This window comes from Phycodurus eques, chromosome 21 (genome assembly GCF_024500275.1).
Source record: "Phycodurus eques isolate BA_2022a chromosome 21, UOR_Pequ_1.1, whole genome shotgun sequence".
In the NCBI taxonomy this organism is placed as follows: Eukaryota; Metazoa; Chordata; class Actinopteri; order Syngnathiformes; family Syngnathidae; genus Phycodurus; species Phycodurus eques.
This window is the reverse complement of record NC_084545.1, coordinates 10,306,348-10,333,261: the sequence shown is the minus strand read 5'-3', so window position 1 is coordinate 10,333,261 and position 26,914 is coordinate 10,306,348. Positions and strand designations below refer to the sequence as shown.

The window sequence follows — 26,914 nt, the reverse complement described above, 5'->3', positions numbered from 1 at the left end:
TAGCTCAAGACCCTATTAGGGAAAAGGCAGCCAGTGGGAGTTTACAGTCTAAAACCATTCAGTAGTTCACTCAAGTGTATCCCCCTTTCTCTCTCTTCACCATGTCATACATTATCCTCTTTGCCTGTCTTTGTTCACATGATTCAATGGTTTACTTGCCATGATCATTATGGCTTATTGGCATCCCTTGTTTAGAGTCTATTATTAAAGAGGTGAAGCAAAAAAGAGGAGGAAAGTCTTGCAGTAAATGTGTGAAATTATTCACAATTAGCAAGTATGATGCCAAAAGTTTAGAAGAAGAATTTATTGATCCCACAGCGAGCAAATTCACATAAACTGCTCAGGTTAAAGAGTAGCGTGTTTGTCGTGCAATGTAACAACAACTGACTTCGTCCAAACGAGTTTTTCAACATCAAACCCATCCAACCATGTCTTTAGGGACTTTGCTTTATGTATTGGGACACAGTCTTGCTGGCATAGAAAAGTGCCTTCACCAAACTGTTCACACAAAGTTTGAAGCATTGCATCATTTGGTATGTATTTGGTATATGAGCTCACCCCATAATTAATAACAATTATAAAAAATAAGTCTCGATTCATTTTACTCTGAATAACTATTTTATTCAATTCAAGACATGATAATGTCATTGGCAAAACACATTACAAAACTGGTTCCATGAACTGTGTAAAAATATTTTTTTGAGAAAATGTGTTCATGTTGGGTAGCTAATGAAGCCTCATTCTCATCTGGAAGACATTGTCCTCCTGAAGAAAAAATAAATACATAAATAAACACTATGTGGTAGTCCTTGTAATGTTGTAACAAGTTCACTAAAGCTTGCACAAAGTAGAACTGCAAGTGAAACAAATGTATCAAAGGCTACCATTGCCAGACGATGGACATATTCCTTTGTTTCCCTCCACATGCATCTTCATCACCTAAAAGTGTGATTTTTTTTTATGAGCTTTGCATCCAGACACTGGCGACTACTTTTTTTAAGCCATCCTGTATAATTAAAATCTCAGCACGTTTCAGAATATCATTAGATGACTACTTGATAGTTTGATGAGAGCTTGGCAACATGTTGCTGTTCAAAGATGAGAGACACATTGAACACTACACACAAACACGTGTACAGTAATTGTATTAGAGAAACTGCTCTGAAAATTAAACGTTCATAACTGAGTCACCCCTCACCGCCATGAAATGGATCGGCAACAACTTGCTTCAAAAAGTCGTTAAACCTATGTAGAGTTTCATTGACGTCTCCAACTACCACTAAAACATGACCATTATCTAGGGTAAAGGCAGGTTGGCCTTACAGTGAGCCTTTAATGACCGCCATATAACTGCAGGATGAAGATTATACTTTATATTTAATCACTATAAAGACAAGTGGTTCTGGGGTGCCATTTCTCAACGTGACATTTACAGACCATAAGTGGAGGATGCTGAAGACAAGAGCAAAAGAAAAGCGAGTCACACAGGAGTTCCTCTATTAGGATTAGCACATGCACCCACACTGTCAGACCTTAGAAAATCCTGCAAAATTTTAAAAGAGCTCAATCTGTCAATTGAAAATAGCTTAAAATGCACATAGTAAGCAATGATGGTGACAGGCAAGTTCTACAAGTGAACCAGTTTCAATTCCAACCTGATTCTATAATTTAATACAGACAATAACTGAGTAAAGCGCCTTTCAGCAAGGCTCCTGGTAACATATACTGACACAACAGAGTCAACTAATCACAATGTACAGCAGTAACCAAAGTACACATACGCAATTTCCTTGAAAATCTGCAGCTCCTTCTTTATGAGAACAAGCTAGGTTTCAAGACCTATGCCTCCAGGATGATCTGTGATGACATCATGGTCCCATTACCGCAGACAAATAAGTCTGTGTGTTGTCATTACTGGGTTGTGACCGGCTAAGAGCATTTTTACGGGCACTCTGTCCATGTCTACTGGCCTCTATAAGGTTTTATTAGGTCTCATAGGGACTCAAACAGGTTTGGCTCAGGTGACCGAACAAAGCAGACTACTTGTCCAATTCTGCATGAGGGATCCTTGAGCCAAATGGATGCCCCATTTGGGCCAGTAAAAAATGGAAACAGAAGATCCCGAGGCTTTTGTATGACCTGCTTTATTTTCTAGTGACGTGTCAAAAACATAACGTCAACATTGACATTGGAACCAGATGGTTATTTTAACTCTATTTGAAAATGTGAACAGTATTTTGACAAAAGATCAACTGAGCAAATGTCACACAACTCACTTTGCACAGAGAGAAATATTAAATTTCTGTCCCACTCCTTCCTGACAATCGTTCTCGAAAATGTGCAATATAAATGCCTTTCATTCAAAGAGTAATGGGTCTCATTCATCTTACAAAAGTGTTATCAATCTTTAAAACTCTGAGAACGTGACCACGATCCAGGCGATCCTTTAAACCTTTGACTTTTTTGAATTAAATGTTTTTCCCATAGGTAATAACATGAATTAATCTGTGAACTCTAACCATATCATATTATATGTAACAATATATTATATTGTTTTTAATACAACTAAGGTATAGGCAAGAATATATTCAATTATTGATCAATCTCACTGGATCATCATATTGGATGGAGCCAACAATGTGTCATAGACTGTTCCTGAGGATTTGGTATGTATTCACCATTCAGTGCTCTATAATTACAAAGGCTCTCTCGTTGAGATCCAATTTGTGAATTGGAGTGTGTTCAAGGCGTGAGGATTAGAAATGACAATGATACTTGCCTGACATAGAAATATGGATGCTACTTTTAAAACAGTGGAAACTATTGCAGTATGGTGTGTCCGCACAGGCTCACCAACTGAGATGTGGGCAAGGGAAATTCAATTACTTTCCCTGTACACACTGGCTCTGCTATTAATTAGAACAGAGTTTGAACTTCTTCATACAGTTTCACCCCAGAGATATGGCTCAGAAAATTGTGTTCAGGAAGTCACTGTGTGGAAGCAGGAGCCACTGGGTGGTATTCGCTTTTGGACAACACTTTAAATCAGTACAGATCTATTACCGCTGCAGAATTTCCATGGTTAGGATTAATTGCAAGAATTTTAAAGGACACTCACCCCATGACATAGAAAGGTCAGTTTACTTTAATATTACTCAACTTCAAAACAGCTACAGAGTGTCTTATTTGGATCCAGAGGGCATATGCATCTGATGATATTGGTTTTATCTTGCTTGCGTGTGCTGCGATATTGTATAAAAGACTAATAATTTGGGCTATGATATTGAAAATATTTGCCTTTCATGCTGCTGAGGATGCTTAAAGTTGTTGTTTCATGACAGAGCATGTATATACAGAGATATTATTGACTGGTAAACAAGGTATGTATATCATTTTATATAACCCCAATTCCAATGAAGTCGGGACGTTGTGTGAAACAAATAAAAACAGAATACAATGATTTTCAAATCATGTATAACCTATATTTAATTGAATACACTACAAAGATAAGATATTCAATTTGATTCAACCCTTTTCAGAGGAAAGGATATCTTTGGCGCCATACAGGGGTAATGCACAGAGACTCTGCCCCCTATTTATTTATTCGAGTTGAACAATAAGGTGGGATGAGCAGTCTACTTTTGGACTACCGCTAACCTTACGTGTCCAATAGATTTCCTTCTCTAAGCGTCCAGTATAAAAATTTATCAATCAACCAGTCAAGCCCACCTTTAAATATTTGTCAGTTGAGGTCCTGGTTTTCCTGTGAGACCATTATTCACAAAGCTTTATAGAAAATCCCCTGAGGTGAGCTGGCTATTTTCATGCACACATATGAAGTAGACAAAGGACCTAGCCTCCTGTGGGAATCCATAAAGACATAGGGAGCTACATCTCAAAACGGAACTCTCCCCGAGGAATAGAGGAAATTGCAATTCATAGGCAATCTTTTACTTTAAAGTTACAGAGTCCGTAATGGCAGGGGCTTTCTGGTCCCCCTGCCTGCCTCCATAGTTATTACTGTTATTACTAAAGGTGAGGTTATACAACCCCAATTCCAATGACGTTGGGATGTTGTGTTAAACATAAATGAAAAGAGAATACAATGATTTCCAAATCATGTTCAACCTATATTTAATTGAATACCCTACAAAGACAAGATATTTAATGTTCAAACTGATAAACTTGATTTTTTTTTAGCAAATAATCATTAACTTGGAATTTTATGGCTGCAACACGGTCCCAAAAAGCTGGGACAGGTGGCAAAAAAGACTGAGAAAGTTGAGGAATGCTCATCAAACACCTGTTTGGAACATCCCACAGGTGAACAGGCTAATTGGGAAACAGGTGGGTGCCATGATTGGGTATAAAAGGAGCTTCCCTGAATTGCTCAGTCATTCACAAGCAAAGATGGGGCGAGGTTCACCTCTTTGTGAACAAGTGTGTGAGAAAATAGTCGAACAGTTTAAGGACAATGTTCCTCAACCTAAAATTGAAAGGAATTTAGGGATTTCATCATCTATGGTCCATAATATCATCAAAAGATTCCGATAATCTGGAGAAATCACTGCATGTAAGCAGCAAGCCCGAAAACCAACATTGAATGCCCGTGACATTCGATCCCTCAGGCGACACTGCATCAAAAACCGACATCAATCTGTAAAGGATATTGTCACATGGGCTCAGGAACACTTCAGAAAACCAATGTCAGTTAATACAGTTTGGCGTTATATCTGTAAGTGCAACTTAAAACTCTACTATGCATTTATCAACAACACCCAGAAACGCCGCCAGCTTCTCTGGGCCCGAGCTCATCTAAGATGGACTGATACAAAGTGTGAAAGTGTTCTGTGGTCCGTAGTAAAAGAGTGCGGGTACTAGACTGGCCTGCCTGCAGTCCAGACCTGTCTCCCATTGAAAATGTGTGGCGCATTATGAAGCGTAAAATACGACAACAGAGACCCCGGACTGTTGGAACAGCTGAAGCTATACGTCAAGCAAGAATGGGAAAGAATTCCACCTACAAAGCTTCAACAATTAGTCTCCTCAGTTCCCAAACATTTATTGAATGTTGTTAAAAGAAAAAGTGATGTAACACAGTGGTAAACATGACCCTGTCCCAGCTTTTTTGGAACGTGTTGCAGCCATAAAATTCTAAGTTAATGATTATTTGCTAAAAACAATAAAGTTTATCAGTTTGAACATTCAATATCTTGTATTTGTAGTGAATTCAATTAAATATAGGTTGTACATGATTTGCAAATCAATGTATTCTGTTTTTATTTATGTTTAATACAACGTCCCAACTTCTTTGGAAATGGGCTTGTAAATAATGAAAAACACAAATTGAGCATTCCCTCAGGGTAAACTATTGACAATAGGCAACATTGACTTTGACTGGTGTCAAAGCAAAATGCTCATCTCTAATTTAGTTTTCCTAATTTTATCTGTGACTCACACAATAATACTCCATGATAGCATTCACTTAGATCTTCCAGTTTGACCTCAAATATCAGTGCACAAAAAAAAGAGGTTTAATGTTGTCTGTGACACACTCAGGTCATGTGTTACAATACAGTATGCGGGCGTGTGTGTTTGTACTGAGCATAACAAAAGATAGAAATGAGAGAAAGGTAAGAAAGATGAGGCAGTGTGGGAGTCATGTGTTCGCTCCTGACCCGGCTCAGGGTGCTGCGGAGCTCCATCAATTTCCTCACCTGATCTATTTCTGGCAAGTGTATGGGAGTGCTCGTTTGCACGATGAAAGCGACAATTCTATACTAGGGAAGTGGACTTGTTATTAGTTTATGAAGTGATTTCAAAAGCCGAATGTGACCTCAAAGTAAAAAAACATGCATACTTCATTATGTTGGTGATCCAAATGGACTACTTTGATTTAACTCACTGAATGCAAAAGTTTGCCCCACATTTGCAAGCATCACATTCTGTATAAGGATATTTTCTTAAAGTAAATATATACTTTATGTGTTGTTGATCTTGATCTACCTGTAAGTGTATGCAAAAAATACAGTAAATATTAATGGTACAGAGATCTATGTGTAGATATATTCCACATTTTATTGCACTTGGCAATGTGCAGCGCACTGTCAACAAACCCATCCATTGTGTACGTGCTGAGGGTGTGGGCCCACAGAATGTCATGTTGCAGCGCGGCAAGTGCAGAGGACATTTGCCGCGACACGACCTCAAGTAGAAATAAATGTTTAATTCGAGAGCGGTGTCGGGGTAACGTCAGAAAGCGCCACCAATAAGAAAGGGGCTGGCATAGTGACTTCTGAGTGCTATTGAACACTCACGTGCATGTCTTTTTCACAGAACCAGTGAGACTATCGTTTTTAAATACTTCTACTTTGTGACACACCCAAAAAAAATGTCATGCTGCACAGTTTTAACCATTTTTAGTTCATAACAAACCAGCCAGTCCTAGCATGTTTTTTTTTTCCCTTCTTATTTTGATAACCTCTCTCGAGATACATCAGAATATGTCACGTTGTCAAACCTTAGGGGCTTTTATGGTAGTTAGTGCTGGTGGGTTATCTGTCTGTTTGCCTCTGCTGATTGCCAAAAGTTTATGAGCAAAACAGGTTTCAATCACCATAACGTTTGTTTAAAGCTTTTCCCAGCTCCCTTCTGCATATTTCTGTGCAGAAGAACCCATGTTCATTGCAAAACACCCCTCACACTCTCCTTCATCTTATAGTGAAAATTCATTAGGTATTACTTGCATGTCTTCCAGGCTTTTCATCTGAAGTATTGATAAAACACATACTGCACATGCAAGCTTAAGCAGCTTGATCCACTTGATGTTGAGTTGAAGGAGAGGTGGGTCTATATATCTCACTCAACCCTCCCCCAACCTGCTTTGTTGGTCTGCTTTCAGGCTCTTTGCTTTCTTAAATGAACGTAATGGTACAAACGGAGGATAAATTGCTTTCTGTGTGCTCCATCTCATCACATCTATCCCACAGGGGCCTCTCTCTGAACCAAGGGAGAAGGGTGGGAGGAAAAATGAAAACAGTGCATGAAAATAATTCACTTGCTTTGTCTTGAAGATACACATTGCTATCTGTGTAGAAACCATGTGATAAGGTTGATGTACATTTGGTGCATTAGACCTCCTGTGCTATTATCACAGAGCAGGCTGAAAGAGAAGGGCAAAAGTCTGTTTCCGCATCAAACTTGAGACCTTATTTTGTAACATATATACAATGTTTACACAGGGCATTTACAGAGCTGGACCATTACTAACACATTATATAAACACATTTACATCATGTAATGTTTGGATACCGCTCACAAGGATTTGCCAAAACCACTCTCTCTCCCTCTTGCACCATCCATCCATCCATCCATTTCTATACCACTTATCCTCTCTAGGGTTGCAGGTGAGCTATAGCCTATCCGCGGTGACCTTGGGCGATAGGAGGGTACAACCTTAAGTGGTTGTCAGCCAGTCGCAGGGCACTGAGTATAACTGAGTGTGAATTTTGAAGTGCTAATTTGCAAACCCTCCTGTATAATGTGAATGTTTGAGACATATGCCATCTGTTATTAGAGTGTATCAAATATTTAATCAGTTTAACAGTTTACTGAACAACAACTGTTTATAATGTGAGAGTGTTTTCAGTATTAGACAGTGTTGAAATAAGCAAAACAAATATTTCATGACTCATTTCAGTGACCAGTATTTATTATTGAAGTTAACTGAAAGGGACAAAATACGGTAGAAACAAGACAGTTGACGCTGAGTTACACTAAAGTGACATTAACAGTGTTGTATTATAATGATGTAATTTCATTCCAAGGTTATTGGCTTGAAAAGCAAGTAATTGAAAAGCGTTTTGTCGCTGACATACTTTAACATTTAGAATTGTGAATTATTATAAGTGGTGAATTTGAGCGAGCTCCAGGAAAATACTAAATTAAATAAACTGAAATGTGCTGATCTGAAACTTGTTGTTTATACATATGTGGTGTGTTCATAAAACAACCAGAGACACATTCTGGAAGACTGCAACACACATTGTCTTCATTTGCCTCTACTTTCTACCTGCTGAATCGGTGCACTTTTCTGTTACTATGGTACACCTCACTAAACCTGGAACTCTAAAAACTCAGACTCTATGCTAACTCTCTGACCCCAACGCTAATTTTTATTCTTAATTAGACCAGGAATAACATACGAGCTCCAACTGCTTAGTAGAAAGAATTTCTACCAGGAAAACCGTAGTAGTTTTACTGTCGGGTAGGCACAGTGAGATATTAACATAATTCATCAGAATATTTTTTGAGGTTATGTCAAACTTTATGTGAACACATTTTTGTCCGACATAATTAATGAAGGCACTATCATTTTTGTCCAAAAGCTACACAAACAAAGGCATATGCCAGTACTGTTTTTACTTTCGGATTTTCAGATGGCAAAAAAGGAGTCGATGGGATCGTGCCCACGGATATGGACAGGAATAAGGAGATGAAAACACTTATGACATTTCTCCCAAACAACTATCTCCATTGCTCAGTGTTCGATGGGCAGTTAGCAATTCAGCCAAGTCCAGGCATCCCATGTTATTATCGTTGTTTTGCTCTGTTCATTTGTATCAGTGGAAAGAGTTCAAAAGACCCAGAGTGCACTAAATATACCCGATGACATAAATTTCCTAAAATGACCTCAGATGAGACGAATAAGAATGGCTGAGACTCAGATTTTCTGCAAATTGTTCATCTTAGCAAACAAAAATGTTGAAAAAAACAGGATATGTTGCCAAAACAGACAGAGACGACTCCATAGCTTAGTAAAAACATAATTAGTTTCAACTATAGTACAGTATTGCATGTGTCTCATTAAGGCAAAGTGCTTCACTATGCTATTTACTCCCTGGGGGAGCGACGAGAAAAGTTATGAGACTTAAGAGCTGATATTTAAGTCTACACACAGAGGCATGGGTTGTAAAAGATTAATTTGTTTACCAATAAATTATTGAGAGGTAGAATTTAATCAGGGCTACAGATGTTGCAGTCAGAAAGTGCTGTTAATCTTCTTTTGATTGCAAAATAATGAAATACAAACAAAAATCACAGAGACGGCTTGTTGATTGCAGACTTAGTTAACTAACAAAGGATGAGAGAGAAAACAAAACGTTGACTTCATAATGGCTCAGCAATCAACTGATTGAGGCAGAAGATTACAGTTCATATGTTCTTATTATTTAGCTGCATTAGTGGTCCAAATAGACCATGTGTGTCCAAAGTACAGGCCCACATTGCAACACTTGGTGGTATGTGGCGTCATGTCACTAATGTAAAACACATAACAGCAGGCAAGTACTGTTTAAACACACTGAGCAGCAAAAAGTTAGGCAGAGGATCACTAGCATCCTAGCTCGAATACCTTTTTGCTGTGCGAACAAAACAATGCCACCAAATCTCATTTTATTGTCAGTGTGACATAGGACAGCGCCTCACTAAAGTAACATGATTAATATGCACCGAGAAAACAATAATTCAACAATGTCAGACAAAGTTCCTACATTTATATTCTAGTTTTTACTCACTAATCTAATGGAAGCTCAGTACAGATGACTCAATCACCAGAGAACTGTTTTTATTTTTCAAGGAGTTGATGATATTGAGACAAACAGATGGTGCATTGATGCCATAATGACTCAAATAGTAAAAAATATATATAAAATATGTACAATATTCCTGTATCCCTACCTTTATCCTGATTTACACCATTTTCTTGTCTCATACACCAACCCTCAACAAAGTTTTGTGGAAATGTGTTATTTTTTTAACGCAATCATGTTAAATGTATACGTCTTTTACTATTTTAATGTCAAAAGAATGCTATGAAAAAGGTATTTAATAAAACAAAGCCAGAGGTGACCGAAGAGTTTTGCACAGTACTGTATACAGTATGCATAATCAATATATAGTATTAGCACAGTTAGCATATCGTTGCCAACACTGATGGTAGTTGTTTGGTTTTACCATGCTGAATAAACTAAAGTTGAATCATGTCAAGAATTAAATAGAAAAAAGAAAAAGTCCTGAGGTTCGAAGAATAAAATATTACAACACAAAAGGTGCAGCTACTTGAACAGTCTGAGACCAGCAGCCACAGTCTCTCCAGTTGTTACATTACATAATTGGTATACGTTGTCTATGCTTATAATATTACAAGTATATTCTCCTACTAGTTGAACTTTTTTTCTTTAATCTATAATTCTAATAATAATAAATAATAATAATCTTTAATCTATATAATATATATATATTATATAATCTATAATATATACAGTTTAAACAGTGTCTATTTATTTACTGTATATATTTAGTGTTGTTTTTTTCCAGTGGGCAGTAAGATTCCTTTGTGGTTTCTCAATGCAGATTCCCACCCAGACTTCAAACTGTCTTCCAGCACAGATAACCTTACTTATCTGTCCTGCAGAAATGGAAACTCTGATCTTTCATCCGCTTCGGAAAATTAATTAGCTACCTTGTGATCAAATTTCAAGGCCATGCAAGTGAAGGTTTTGACTGTATTTTAGAGTGGCTAGCACAATAGGGAAAAAAACAGTGTTTCTTAAGTGTCAATCTTGGAGTTCTTGCGCTCTCAATCCCAGCCTGCTCGGCTCTGTGGAGCGTCTGAGTTTCACAGGACTTGAAAAGCTTTGCACTGCTGAGCCCAATCGGCTCCATGTCTTTTTTTCCCTGCCTGCTTTTCCCCACTGCTTCCTTCCACAACTGCACGCTCTCACTCTGAGCTGTATTAGAAACCTGATGGGTAATGGGAGCAGCAGTCAATCAAATAACAGTTTCAAAAGGTGATGCCTTGTTTCACGCCCGCCTCCCACAAATCCCTTGGAGGCTGGCACCTGTCAGGCTTTCGTGCTCAAACGCACCATCCAGTGCCAGTCACCCAAACCCTGGGGTCCCATGGCAGATGGAGTAGTTAACTTCTCAGCTGCCTGTCTAGAAACGAGGTCATTCCATTTTGCCAGGCAGACTCCTTTTTTATAAACAAGGTGTAGCAAAACTATTAAAACAATTGTTTCAAGTCCACTAACACATACATCCAGCAATAAATACAGCAAAATTTGTGCTATGAGTTTTAGAGTTAAATTTGACATTTGTGTTGTATAAGATTTAAATAAAACTTGACACAAATAAAGAATGTATTTTATTGCTCTTGTTTTAGAGGGATACTGCAAAATAACAGTAAACGCTAATTCAACAGACTGAGCATGATCCCAGGGTCTTGGTATCGCTAAAGGTTTATAATCCATGGTCTGACTCATTCCATCTCTACAGTCATTGTGACCTTTCCATCAGGGCACCATTACCAAAGGTCTAATTGACAGAAACATGTATATTATTATATTTATGTTATTTATCCAGCTCCATGATGTACAGAAGATAAACAAGTGTGCAGCTTAGAAACCTAGGATGAATCATGGGTGAATGCTTTTATAATTACATTAAATTAATGTATGTTTGTGAAACCTAAAAGAGTCCAAGTTGCAAAATGACAATAAACAGTAACAGGAAATTGGAGGCATGTGGACCTAATCTCTTCAACCAAGGGTCTGGTAAGTGACTCTAATTAGTTAAATGGACCAAAGAGAAAAGCCTCCACCTTAAGTGAAGATGCAATAACAATTTATGAGCCAATACCTTTTTTAAAACTATAAAAAATGCAGTGCTCTCTTAGTTTTTCCAAACAATTATACTCTTATTTGTTTTTGTCAAAACTCCCCATAGTTATCCTACCGTATAGAGTTATATATACAGAGGCTGAAATAAGTATTTAACATGTCACGGTTTTTCTCATGAAATAGATTTCCAAAGGTGCTATTGACATGAAGATTTCACCAGATTTTGGGAATAAACCAAGTAATCCATACATACAAAGAAAGTAGAAAAAATAAGCTCCGAAATTAAATTGTGTAATAATTTGAAATGACAAAAGTAAAAAGTATTGAACACGCTAACTGGTATTTATTTAATACTTTGTACAAAAGCCTTTGTTTGCAATGACAAATGAGTCATGGAGAAATTAGTCTCATTCTTTGCTCTAGTGTGATTCTGGCCCATTCCTCCACACAAGCAGTCTTCAAATCTTGAAGGTTCCGTGGGCTTCTTTTATGGACCTTGAGTTTCAGTTATTTCCATAGATTTTCAATTGGATTCAAGTCAGGTGATTGGCTGGGCCATTCTAGGAGCTTTATTTTATTTTCTTTGAATCCAATTGAGTTTCCTTGGCAGTATGTTTTCGCTCATTATCCTGCTGAAATGTCCTTGTGTCATTTTCATCATCTTCGTAGATGGCAGCAAATTTTTGTCAAGAATGTCTTGGTACATTTGCCCATTCATCCTTAACTCAATAATGTGACGTTTACGAGTACCATTTGCTGAAATGCAGCCCCACACCATCATGTTCCCACCTCCAAACTTCACTGTTGGTATGGTGTTTTTAGGGTGCTGTGCAATGCCATTTTGCCTCCAAACGTGGTGTGCATTATGGCATCCAAAGAGTTAAATTTTGCTCTCATCTGACAAGACTATATTCTCCCAGTATTTAACTGGCTTGTCCAAATGTTGTTCAGAAAACTTTAAACATGCTTTTTTTCCCCCAGTATTGGGTTCTTGTGTGATGAGCGTGCATATAGGCCATGGCGGCGGAGTACATTGCTCACTGTTTTCCTTGTGACAACGGTACCTCCTAATTCCAGGTATTTTTGAAGCTCTCCACAGGTGGTCCTTGGCTCTTGGACAACTCTTCTGATTATTCTTTGCACTCCTCTGTCAGAAATCTTGCGAGGAGCACTTGATCGAGGCAAATTTATGGTGGTATGATTGGCTTTCCACTTACGTATTATGGCCCCAACTGTGCTCACTGGAATGTTCAGAAGCTTATATATGCGCCTGTAAACAATGCAATTGTTATGTTTTACAATAATTAGTTTGCAATGGTCTTGAGACAGCTCTCTGCTCTTACCCATCATGAGATGTGGTGGCAATGAGACCTTTTGGTAGGCCATGAATTAGGACTGAACCAGCTGATATTAATTTGCACTGACAAGGGGCCGGATTTCTGTTTGATTGTTGATAGATTTTAGGTGTTGTCTTGGTTTTCCATACCTTTTTGCACCTCCCTTTCTTCATGTATTCAATACTTTTTCACTGTGCCATTTCACATTTTTACATACAACTTAATTTCTGAGCTCATTTGTTCTACTTTTTTGTAATGTATAGATTACTAGGGTTGTTCCAAACATCTGCTGACATTTTCAGGTCAGTAGCACTTTTGGAAGTATACTTAGTGAGAAAAACGTGATACGTTAAATACTTATTTCAGCCGCTGTATGTCTAACTTGCCTAATTTTATTTACGTTATAACTTGGGCAGATGAATGTACACAGGGAGGCTGGCCATCAGACAGAGACAGATATAGAGATAGATAAAATAGCATTATTAAAAGATTACAAATGTATCCAGTTTGAAACAGTAAATCGTCTTTCAACAGTCAAATTAGGTGATCTTTGTGTTAAACTGTCAGAAATTACTTGCAATTATGTTTTTTTGACACTTAACTTCTAGCAAAAAGTTCAATTTAGTCATGCAAATTACTAGTTATGTTTGTCATGATAGGAAGCCATGAATCCAAATTTCTTAAAAACAGGATTTTTTGGGGCATTTGCAAATATGCCTCTAAACTACCATAAATAAGAAACTGTGAATATTATTATATATCAAAAGCAGCAAAACAAATGTTACAGACATACAGCTAAGCTGGTGAATATAAGATATGCATAGCAGGTCCAAAACAAAAATGCCACTTTGAAAACATGCATATTTAAGAACACTTCTCAGCACGTAACGGCTAATCGGGTCTTTGCAAATACAATTCTACATTGTCCCATCCACACCCAAGTCTCAGACCTCAAGGAAATATATATATATATATATATATATATATATATATATATATATATATATTTATATTTATATGCAACACTGAGGTTCTGATCCTGTAATACACCCATGAAAACTCAATGTCACACAAAACTACAAAAACAGGAGTGTGGGAGAGACCAGTACTGTATAAGGCAGGGTCTTTTTGAGTTATTTTCTTTCATAAACCAATTACCCTCATAGACGATGTAACAACTAGTGTAATGTATTTGGATTTCAATTCAAAAACATTTGTAAAGGAGGAAAAAAAAAGAAAAAAACAAATATATTAGCCAGATGGTCAGAGGCAATTAATAATAACAACTGTAATCGGAATACGCTAAACACAATTAGACTTCTCTCAGGGAAAGAACCAAATGTTTTTCAGTGAAAGGCCCCCGTTGCTTTTTAAAGAATAATGTATCCCTGCAGCTTGAGTTGATACTTAATAGCATTATATCCATCATAGCTGAAAAATCTTTAGGTTTAGCAGTGTAAAAAGTGTTTGCTTTGGGGAAAAATTATTTCCAATATATAGTCGTAAGATACTGATTCTGTCCTGAGGTAACATGTCTGTCTATCTCTCGACTGGTGGGCCATAGCTGTATTGGCACATGGATTGAACTAGTTATCAGTTTGGCCAGATAATCATGTCATATCCACTGTAATTGATTTATATAGGATATAGGAGGGGGCATTAGGTGGTCGTGGATGGAGACTGATCCTTGAACAAAATTATCCACATACTGTAGAGCTGTTACTGTATGTCCACACACACACACACACACACACACACACACACACACACAGGCATGCACGCCAACATTAATACCCACCACATCCACCTAACCAAATAAAAGCTGTCAAATAAATAAGTTTAGCTTGACCTACTGTATTATAATAGCAAATTAATGGCTCTTGGACATGTCCTTAACAGCAGAACACATATGTAGTGAATGTAATCTTACCAGTTTAGCAGAAGAGCAAGTATAATGTATGTAGGCTAAATACAGTACATCTGTGTACAATGTACACTAGCCACAAAAGGTGGGTCCAACTGTACAACCCTATTTCCTTCAGTAGTTAAATAAGGTAACGGGATCATAAATCAACAACACAAAAAACACCTCTTACTATAAGGCACTGTAACTATCCATCTATATTCTATAGTGCTTATCCTCATTAGGGTCACGGAGCTGAAGCCTATCCCAGCTGACTTTGGGTGAGAGACGGGGTACACCCTGAACTAGTGGCCAGACAATTGCTGGACACGAATAGACAAGCTACCTACAAGACACTCACATTCAAACCTATGGACAATTTAGAGTCTTTAAAGAACCTAATGGAATGTGGAAGAGGGCAGTAGGACCTGTAAAAAAACCCTGACACATGCGGGAAGAACATGTAAACTCTACACAGGAAGGTCAGAGCCTGGATTTGGAGCCCCAACCTCAGAACCAAGAAGCAGATATGCCCGTCACTCTTTATATGTATTTATTGTCTGGTGTTCCTGATATAGCGACTGGACTTCTAATATTATTTGAATATTATTCAATTTCTTTTTGTGATGGAATGAAAGCTCATAGTTTTTTTTTTTTTTTTACTGATTTTTGTGACATAATATTATCCAAGCCAATCACTCCACAAAGAAACAAATGTCTCCTGTATTTGAGTTAAAAAACAAATTAGTCATCAGTCACTCATAATAATTGAGTAATTTAAGTGGCATTATTCCTATCACAACTTAAACTCTGCATAGCGTTGGTGGCACACCAATATACTGTAATCTTCTATGCACAACATAGAAGCTATGAGTGAAACAAAGATGAACTCAAACAGAGCATGACTGAAAAAAGTGTGTAAGGCTGAAGCTGGAGAGGATTACCTCTGATCCAAGGATAATGAGGGGAAAAATACATGAAATTACATTCCAACAAATAGATAAAAGATTCCTGCTGTTTTTTTCACCTTGCCTGTGGAAACTGCTGGTTGTCAAGTGTGCAGTATTTGTTATCAGTGACAAGCAAAATGAACAAATACAAACACAATGCAGCTCGTACATTATAGATGAGGAGTACATGAACTCAATTGCTGCAAAGTGTAACAAAAGGCACAACGGTAGTTAGTCTACCTGTTGCTGTTGAGTACGTTTGTATGTTGAGTCAGAAGCATTGCAACCTCCATCATTAGTTTCAGACTTACCTGTCAGAAGATGTAGGGCGTCCATTGCGAGGTTTGTTGACCTGAGCATACAGTGCCTCTAGAGGTGGATTGTTGTTCGGAGGATTGGAGGAAGGGTGAGGGCCCTGGTGACCCTGAGGGAGATGGTACTGGTGGTGAGTGCTGTAAGGCTCAATGGTGCTGCTGTCCACTGGCGAGTCCCAAGATCCGATGCCAGCATAGGTGTGCTCTTCGTCCGAGCTCAAGGTGGAGTGGCTGATGATATCTTGAATTTCAGCATATTCCCGCTCCTTTGCCTGCTTCTCCCGGAGCTCACGCATCTTGGCCTGTATTCTAGGAATAACACAGCAACCATTAGAGATATTTCTTTAAGTAGACTATGTACATAAAAATATGCAGATAGGCAAAGTTAAGGAATTACGAAGAGGGAATATGCAGGGGTTCAATGTACATTGTCATGTGATACAAGAAGGCCCGCTCACTTACAGCTGTAGTTGCCGTTTTCATTTGATTGATTTATATTCAAGGCCTAGAAACATTTCCTTACAAATATTTACTGTCATTATTACTTTACCACCGTGTTAGTGTAGGTTAGCAATAAACTATGGCTTGTTTCTTAGAGTATGTACAAACTTCGGTTCAGTTGTCGCCTTAGGAAGGTAATTCCGTCGTGAACCAAGAACCCCTGTGTAGTGGAACCACCAAAGTAAATTATTCTGTTTTAAACTCCACTTGACAAAAATTTAATATGTTAAACAATTTTAATCAACAATTCTTATTTTGTTGCGGATGGCTAAATATTTCAGCTTTTAAATCAAGGGATCTATTATCTGGGTCTCATAAAGAACTTCATCCATCTATACATTTTCGTCCGCTTATCGTAGGTCGGGTCGCAGGTGCAGTGACTTTAGCAGGGAAGCCACCACAACAGGCACCGACCACCTTACGGCCACAGCTCCGGTCACCCGCCTCAGCAATGGAGGTGTGAGACAAAGTCCACTCAGACTCAATGTCCCCCGCCTTCCAGAACATGGGTAAAGTTCTGCCGGAGGGGGGAGTTGAAAACCTTTCTGACAGGGGATTCTGCCAGACATTCCCCGCACAATATGTTTGGGCCAAGTGCTCGGCGCCTCTTACCATGGGCAACTCCAAAGTGGAAGCGAGTCCAACCCCTCTTGAGTGGACTGGCATTAGAGACTAAGCTGTGTGTGGAGGAGAGCCCAACAACAAGTATATCTAGTGAGAACGTCTCAACCACACGCACCAGCTTGGCAACTTCCCTTCCAGAGAGGTTTATGTTCCACGTGTCTAGAACCAGCCTCTGTAGCTGGGGATCGAATCACCAAGGTCCCTGTCTTCGGCCACCGCCCAGCTCACACTGCACCCAACTCCTATGGCCCCTCCTACAGGTGGTGGGCAAGGGAAATCGGGCAAGGTGGTGGGCAAGGGAAATCGTCTTCCAATATTTTTATACATCATAGGGTTTTTTTGAGCCATGCTTTGTCTGGTCCCTCATCTAGGACCGGTTTGACATGGGTGAATATCTAAACTGAAACCCTATACAGCACATGGATTCTATCTGCTGAATTTAAATGCCTTATTCACTTGAATCTATCTCTGTTCCAGTACTTCAGCTCACCCTGGGTGCTTCTTTACAAATCATCTTCTAAGTTGTGTGTCAGATATAAATGTAAATACCTGGAAATATACTAAGCTGAAATATTGATCTCTTGACTCATATTCATCTTCTGATGTCAAACCCAAACACATTCCATCTACAGCAAAAATAAAGGAATTGGCCTCATCATTCCAATACTTATTGGAGGGGGGCGTATGTGAAATATATAATACTGTCATAAAAATGCATATCTTCGGAAGTAGCCTGATAACTTACAAACAAAATTATGCTGACTATTTTTGTTATTAGTCTAACTTTGGCAGAGGTCAGCGCTCTAGTCTGGTCGTAATATTATGGTTAACACCAGAAATCTAATGGTGGCCAAAAACCTTTGCACAGTACTGTACAATCTAAAAAAGAAGAGTAATATTTTCATGTAAACCAGTCACACACAGTTGTGTTTTGCTAGTCTAACATAACATTACATAGATGTTAATGTTTTGTGCTAAACTAACAACACAAAATTGTGGAACTGTTTAACACAAAAGAACAACAAAAATCACAATTTAATTTCTTTTGTGTACATTTTGGTAATTACAATTCCCTCTAAAAAATAAAAAAAATCTCTCTCTTCATAAATGTTCTCTTTAAGTTGGAGGGGGAAAAGAGTTTAAATAAACATATTTGAGAATACTCCTGCAGTATTATTTAAATATGAAGCTTTCCATGCCACCAGGGAACTGAACTGATCTTATTTGTCAAATCATTGGCCAGAGGTAGGAGAGTAAGAGAGCCTCTCGAACTCCTTTAGTGCTCGTTCATCCCCCTCCTTGCTGTTCAACTCCGCAGGATCACCTCAAGACAACGGAGCCTTTCATAAGTGCTTTTCTTTCTCATAGAATGCTTCCATGTGAATGTGCATCTGTTTGCAGCTAACAGGACTAAGTAATTATACTGCAAGGAAGTGAGGAAAGCTGGCATTTGTGGAACAGGGTAAGGGTTGACTTCCCACTGCAGGGACCTTAACAGCAGCCACCCGACTGCTCACAGGTTCCAGATGTTGCATACCCACCGTGGGGTCGCACACACATCGACACACATGGACGCGAGCATGCTACCTCCCACTGGTGCAACACATACCTATAACCTTAGGTCATAAACGACCTCTGACATCCACCGCCCCACCTCCCCCATGGCTGCTCACTGATGATTGACACTTTCGAAACAGGCCTTGAATACCCTCCAGCCTTTCTCGGTCCTCCATGTCTGTATTTTAATAACGGTAATCATATTTCAAACAAACACCATTTTTCAGTGACGGATTAACCCAATTCCCACATCCTACTCATAGACTGTCTTATTTATTTCTAGCCATCCCAAATCCCATTTGCTCAGCATTAGCTACAGAATTACATTTGGATGGAGCCCTGATGTGATGTTGCATGATATGAAGTCATTGGTCCAACATAAATATGTCCTTTTTATTTTATTTTTTCATTATTTTACATTACGACAGTGCAGATAAAAATGTGGAAATCATTAACTAAAAGCACAGTTGTGTGAACACAGTGTAGCCACCTGTTCAAGGACACTATGTAGGGACATAACTTAAGTCTCAAAACTGGAAAAAACTATTCCCCAAATCCCTTTCACCTTCCATCTGGCTGAAGCGATGTCTGATCTCTGCCAGGAAGGACTAGAAAATAATGTTAGCAGAGGTTCACGGAAGTCCACTGGGAACCAAGCCCCAACCCTCTGGCGTTTTATGAACTAATCAGATTCATAAAAATTACAATTGTTGACATTTGTAATGAGATAATGGCCTTGACTGGACTGATGACACAAAACTAAACAAATAGACTTTCCTAGCAGGGAATGATTTTTTTAAATACTTCAATGAAGGGATTAACATGTAAAAATGGCAAATATACAGTTTATATGGTTTTGTTGCGGTTGTTATTTTAGAACATATGACAATATTAGACATAGACTGGACCCTTGCATATTTGCGTTTCAGCATTCACAAATTCACCTATTTGTGGAATGTAACTAGGCAAAAAAAATATATAGAGATATTTTTTGTGGCAAAATACTGTACAGTATGTATTCTATTGTAGTGTCTCTTTAATTGAGACAACGAACGGTTAATGCGCCGGCTGTAAACAGTCTGTGCAGCCACACTTCAGATCATCGAATCACAGACCTAGCAGCAGCCATGTTGAATTTGTGATTGACAGGGGGAGTGGAAGATGTTTGAAGCGGTTTGTAAGCATTTGAAATTATATTAAAGGCTTTTGGGATCACAGTATGTATGGTATTAAACTAGTAATATAGGCTGTTAGTCATTTTTAGGGGAGCGTCAAGAGAGTGAAAAGCAATTGCATAGTTTTGGTTTATATATAGTATGTTGTGTAATTGTGGAATGAGAAACCCAAAGTTAAATGCTGAGGACTCCTCACAACAAAGAACCCTGGCGCAAAGCCACTACTTGACTTAAACAGCTCATTGCAGACTGAACCAGGTGGATAAGCAACAGGCCTAAGACATAATCATCGACTATTTAAAACTAAACACTTGCGCCGTTGAACAAACGTATTGGCAAATAAAATAAAGTGTTCTGACAGTATTTTATTCATGAGATTGTGATCATCTGTTGAAACCAAACCTTGGGCAACCTGCCCACACAACTTCTCATTCTCACAATTACTCCTCAGAGACAACCCCCACACTTGTACCATAACATACTCTATTAATCACATCATGGTTTAACATGTATACACTGAGGGAACTGCTGCCCAAAATAAACACATCACTGGTTGTAAAGCCCCAATTACAAGTACAGTTCCAAGAGCAAGATAAATATGGCATATGAGGACACGTCAGCTTTTAATAGAACCAGCAATGCAATACTGTATTATTTTGCAATAGCTCACTGATTACATATTGCCCAATTTTAATTGGTTGTCTTATGTAGTGCAGCATTTACACCACTGCACACAAAACCAGAGTAATACACATACAGTGGATTTAAAATGTCTACACACACCTGTTCAAATGCCAGGATTTTGTGATACAACAAGATGAGACCACAATATGTTGTTCCACCTTTAACGTGACCTACTGTATACCCTGTGCAATTCAATTGAAGAAAACATGTTTGTGGGAAGGTGAAGTACAAATCAACAACTGAGACAAAGTAATTGTACAAGTGTGCACCTCTTATTAGAGGAGATATAACTGAATTCAGAATTAACCAATCACATTCAAACTGATGTAAAATGGGAGTCAGCACACAACTTTCTCCATTTAAAGTGACTGATTTATCACAAAATAAGTTCAGCTGTTGTAGTACACTTTTTCTGGCATGTTTTTCCTTTCTAGCAAAAGAGAAGAAGAAGGTTTTGTGCTAACGCTGGTGTTTGGAACTGTTCATAATTCCGCCCACTTTGGCATACGCCCCAGTTCTACCTGAAGAAAAACAGCTCCCAAGGTTGGTGCTGGCACAACCATGCTTCACTAGGTATATTGTTCTTTTGCTGGTGAGCAGTGTTTTGTTTGTGCCAAACATACCATTTGGAAATATGGCCAAAATGTTATACATTGGTTTAATTGAATCGTAAAACATTTTCCCACATGCATTTGGGAGATTTCAAGTGTGCTTTTGCTCAATGTAGTTGAGCTTGGATGTTTTTCTTTCAAAAATAAGGCTTGTCTTGTCACCCAACCCCATAACCCAGAGATATAAAGAAGACGGGAAATTGTTGTCAATGTACTAAACAGTCAGTAATGACCAGAAATCCAGCTACTTCAGTGTTGCTGCTCGCCTCTTAAGAGGCAGTCTTCCGAGCAGTTTTTTTAAAAACGTTTTTTTTATGGTCCTTTCATCACTTGAGAAAGGAATGTCACTGTTAGGCCATATTTTCCCCACTTAATGATGACCGTCATCGCTCTGTTCCATTGTATATTTAATGGCTTTGTATCCTTTTCCTGACTGATGAACAATGAGATCCCTCTGAGCTTTCTATGGACTAATGCTGGTGCCATAAGACTACAAAAATGCCAGAAAAAGCCTACCTTCACATCTGATCTTTATTTTGGGATTAATTAGAGACACTTTAAATGGTGGCAAGTGTGTGATGGATCCCATTTAGCATGAGGTTGAATGTGATTTGTCAGCCACATCCCCAATGATAAGAGGGTGCACACACTTGTGTAACATTATCTCAGTTGTTTATTTTTACTCCTCCTCTGGATTTTTCTTCCCCAGTTGAGATGTACATGTTATAGGTCACATTAATTAACTCATTCACTGCCAGGCTTTCCAGTTAACATGGATATTTGACTTCTAAAGCCGTCAATGGCACTGAACGTGTTAATTGTGAAAAACAGTTTGGAAATCTACCTTGGTCTAATTTTTTTTGTATCACAAAAACCTGGCATTTGAATAGAGGTGTGTAGAATTTTTCTACTCACTTGAACAGTAAATTAATACTTTTCTGACTGTGTCAATCTAGACTGACCTACTGTACATCGTCTTGGTAAATTCAGAAACTATCATGAAAATGATCTAACCCAAATGAAGCGTCTGGTGAGTGTATAACCCTCACTTTACACATTTGCTTGACGGCAGGCAAATTGTATTTCCTCTTGGCGAGCAGAGAGTGTACGCATTGCAATGATGAGTCTTTTGAGGCAGAAAGGAATAAAACCACTAACTCACCATGTCAAGAAAATGATGCGTCAACAAGATGACATTGCATATCTCTAACTTTTGTCTTTGTGTCAACTTCACACTAACTGAAACTGAATTTGCAATGACACTCTTGTGAAATTTTTACTTTAGTTCATTCAGCATAGAGAAATTTAGACTGGTAGAAACCTGTCAGTTCATCCAATGTGCAAAGCCATAAATAACCGTCAGACTTTTGTCAATGTTTAATCAACCTAAAGGGAGTCAGGGAGGTGGCCTGCTCCCAGGCACTTTATTTTGAAGTCAACACTCTTAGAAGTTTGAAAGACTGCCTTTTTAAGTTTGCACTGTTACAGCAATGGATGGAAAAAAGAATGCTGCTGATCTCTGACTTTCTCATCTGCATTGAATAGATTTTTCTTTTCTTTCTTTTCTTTTCACTGCACCCTCATCAAAACATGTTCTATTGTTGTGAAGAGCAGATGGAGGGCGGGTATCTATATCTGAATTCAATCAAAGTGCAGCAAATGACTTCTTGCAGCTGTCTATGCAAAATTACAAACTCCCAGATAGCCGTCTTTTCTGTTAACACTTGGCCCATAATAGCATAATGCAATCACAAGAGATAATAGTCCAGATTTCAGTGTGTTCATTCACAGGTGTGATAACCACATTGACTTGCCGTAGGTATCAAAATAATTAATTGTAATCACAAAAGTAATTATAATTGTAATCACAATTTCCCATCAGACAGTTCACGCTTCCTTTGAACTTATGGAACTTTGACTCAAACAGGATACTAAAATAATGATGTAGCTTGAGAAATTAGAATAATAACATTGGGGCCACTATGCACACGACTACCAAGAGGGACTACCCGATTACACAAAGCAATAAAGTGCCTTTAAGCATATTGCTCTTTTAAATATTCGCCACAGGTGACTGGTACTGTTTTGCTCATCTTTGGTTTGTTCTTTTGATGCGGGATTGTGCAAAAACACTTTTCAGAGGGGGAGTGTGTGTGCTAACCATTAAACATTTGTGAGCATGTAGAATGAGGGTGCAGCTCCAATAATTTAACGATTACAATTTTTTAAAATTAATATTAATTTTTTCGGGCGGCACGGTGAGCGACTGGTTAGAGCGTCTGCCTCGCAGTTCTGAGGACCGGGGTTCAATCCCCGGCCCCGCCTGTGTGGAGTTTGCATGTTCTCCCCGTGCCTGCGTGGGTTTTCTCTGGGCACTCCAGTTTCCTCCCACATCCCAAAAACATGCATCCTAGGTTAATTGACGACTCTAAATTGCCCGTAGGTGTGAATGTGAGTGTGAATGGTTGTTTGTTTGTATGTGCCCTGCGATTGGCTGGCAACCAGTTCAGGGTGTATGTACCCTGGCTCTTGCCCGATGTTAGCTGGAATAGGCTCCAGCACGCCCGCAAACCTAGTGAGGAGAAGCGCCTCAGAAAATGGATGGATGGAATTTTTTCATTCGCACAGTCTAGATTTGGTACCAAGTTGGGTGCTGACGAAAAAGATTCAGTGGTTAGCGTTGTGTCCTACAGGGCTGGGATTGAACCATATAACTTGGCAAGTTATGACTTTAAAAATCCTACGAGTGAGACGAAAATGGTTACAGTTTTTCGGCCTTGACGGAAGTTTGAGTTCTTCTGGCTGCTATTGTAGTTTTCCATTTGTGGTATGAGAAATAAACATATTAGAGTGATGATGGAACATTATATTGTTAAAGACGCACCTCATCAAGGTTCAGTGTATGGAATAAGTGAGTTGCTGACTTATTGAAAACACTGGTCAGGTATTTTTTTTTTTCCAGTCAGCAACAACAAATTAAAAGAAGGGTGCCACTGCTGGAGAAAATAAAAATAAAAAACAGCAGCGTGCTCTTTGGTGGTCTGTGGGGGGGAAGGATGAGGAGAGTCACAGTGGAGTGCTGGCCACTGATTAGAAGCCAAGCAGAGCCAAGCAGATAACAGAGAATGGACATCATAATCAGCTGCCACAGACAAAGACAGAGAATACAGCTCACTTCAGGCATAAAATGAAGAGGAAGCATTGTCAACTTGTCGTTTGTGTGCCCCCACCTTGCCTGGAAAAATAGAATCAGGGCTAACGTGCAGAGATAAGTCAGAGACTGATAGAGGCTTGAACAACACCACACATGCTCTCTTTCTTTCTGCCTTTCTCCCCCAAGGCCCTTGCATGGAAACGGGTGACAGCCGCAGAAAGGGGTGCTCTTCCAACGCAGACATGGTCCAATCAGAGAGCTTGTTGTCTCCACAGTCTTGTTAATAGGAACCAATCAGATAAGCGTGTCCACAAACATAAAAGAGGTCAGAGTGACGGCTGCCAGTACTGGACTGAACAGATTCAGATCAGGCTAAACCCCACAGGCTCAAGTCCTGCCTAGATGAGACTCCAAAGAGTTAATAAGAATTTAGTAAAATAAATTGTACTGATTGCCAGCTTTCATCAAGTTGATTGTATGGTAGAGTGCTACCATTTTAGATGTCTTGATTTCACCGTCTTTCATCAATATGAGGTGGGTAAAATACAATACATACCTTGAGGGAAACCCTTCACTCTCGCATTTAAGTAATCAATCAGCGGTTCATTTTGTTACCCCCTGAATCATAATTCTTCATCTTACCCTCCATATAAAGTCACAATCACTGGCCTCTCCGCCTGATTGACTGCTCTTTGGAACACAGAAGTTCATTTCACAAGTGTCAACTCAATTTAATCACTACCAATAAATCAGAATTAGGCCTGCAGTCTATCCCAGGTCGCACTGACCCAGCTGGTGAGTTCTGGAATCACATGCCGAGAAATATGGGGAAAGAAATGTTGGAGTTTACAAAATGACAAATTTCTAGCCTCAGCTGAACCTGAATACTTTCAATATAGACTTGGCATCATGGTAGGTGGGATTATTATTAGCCACTCTGATTTCCCTCAGGATTTGCTTTCCACTAACCATGGGACAATTCAGGCTTGGCCGAGTGATAGGATTTGGGAGCAGGTACAAAAGAATTGAAGAATTGGGTGTGCGTCGTGCACAGGGAACTGGGACTGTAGCTCACTCATGCAGAACGGAGTGGGAATGAGAATGTGGTACAAGACAAAGAAACTGTGTGACAGCAGTCAGGATTTAAATAGTGTGTAGCCGTTTTAGGGGAGGGAATAGCACTTATCTCTTGCGCTCTGTGTGTCTGTGTTGATTTTGGTGCTTAGCATGACAGTCGTTTTGGGAGGTGCTCGAAGGAGATAGCCCTGGAAGGAGAGTCTCCTTCTCCAGGGCCTGCCCGTCTCCAGGGCACACTGAGGAAAATGTGTTCGGCCCCCAGCCAGAGGGGGTGAGGGAGGGTTGCACTGGTGGCGGGGAGGACCTTCGCTGCATATCTGAGCCAAATACCAGAGAGAAAAGTGCCAGCATTTTCTGAGCAAGGCCTCCAGATGTTCCATTCACCACAGAAGAGAGCCTTTGTGAGGTTTGTGTGTGTATGTGTGTGCACACAAGTTTGGGGCATTTTGACAGCCTTCCACCCTTCTCTTCATTTGCCGAAAGAGGGAGTGATATCAAGCCCTATTGTTTCTATTCAATTAGCTGTTATTACCAGTGGCTGTTAGATCGTGGAGTTCATTTAGTCGATGGAGAACAATGAGACAGCAAGCTGTCTTTTCATTCAGCCTGCATTAATATTGCTCCCCCTGCTAGAGAATTCAACAGGGCTCATCCGCAAGGGATGAGGCAGACCCTGCAAACCCAATGTCGCTTCTTCCTCTGCACACCCCGATGTCTGCTAACACAAAGCCAAAATGACTGAATATGAAGGGACAGTGTATTCAAGAGTGATTAACAACACAAGCGAGCTTCAGCATGACACAAACACAGAGCCACATTGATTTCGCTATTATAATAAGCACCATTCAATCATGCCAAACCTACAGGGACGGACAAGCGCCCACTAGGTCAGTGCCTCTGAACAGCACATGCAACGATAATCCATAATTTACCTTCACTACACATACAGCAAATGAAGTATAATTATACAAATTGATATATTTAGTTTTTTACCCACCTACACAATTTGAATGGAAAAGTATATTAAAACGTCTGAGGTTGAATGCCCCTCAGGTCATACAATTACCAACAGAACTAAAGTCTGAAGTTGAACAAAAGCTGTCGTCACTATCCTCACCGTTTGTTGTCGAAAGGTAAGATAGGTGTGCTTTGTTTTTATCACATTTTACAGTGGTTGAACTGATTTTACACTTTCAGGTGGTGTCAAACCCATTTTTATTGCGGGCCACATCATCGGTATGGTTTCCCTCAAAGGGCTGTTATTGCTATAAATATGTATAATTGCGTGACCATACTATTACGTATAAACAATTGTTCCTGCCATTCATTATTATCAATATCTTTTT

The 26,914-nt window shown here is 39.1% G+C and overlaps 1 protein-coding gene across 2 annotated transcripts in view; it reads right to left on the bottom strand.

Annotated features, from left to right (window-relative positions):
- Positions 1-26,914, bottom strand: part of LOC133396457 (partitioning defective 3 homolog) — a 298,273-nt gene that overhangs the window by 61,048 nt on the left and 210,311 nt on the right. For both annotated transcript variants that reach the window (XM_061666339.1, XM_061666340.1), the window contains exon 21: positions 16,183-16,494. In XM_061666339.1, the coding sequence (XP_061522323.1) occupies positions 16,183-16,494 (312 nt within the window). The remainder of the gene's footprint in view (positions 1-16,182; positions 16,495-26,914) is intronic.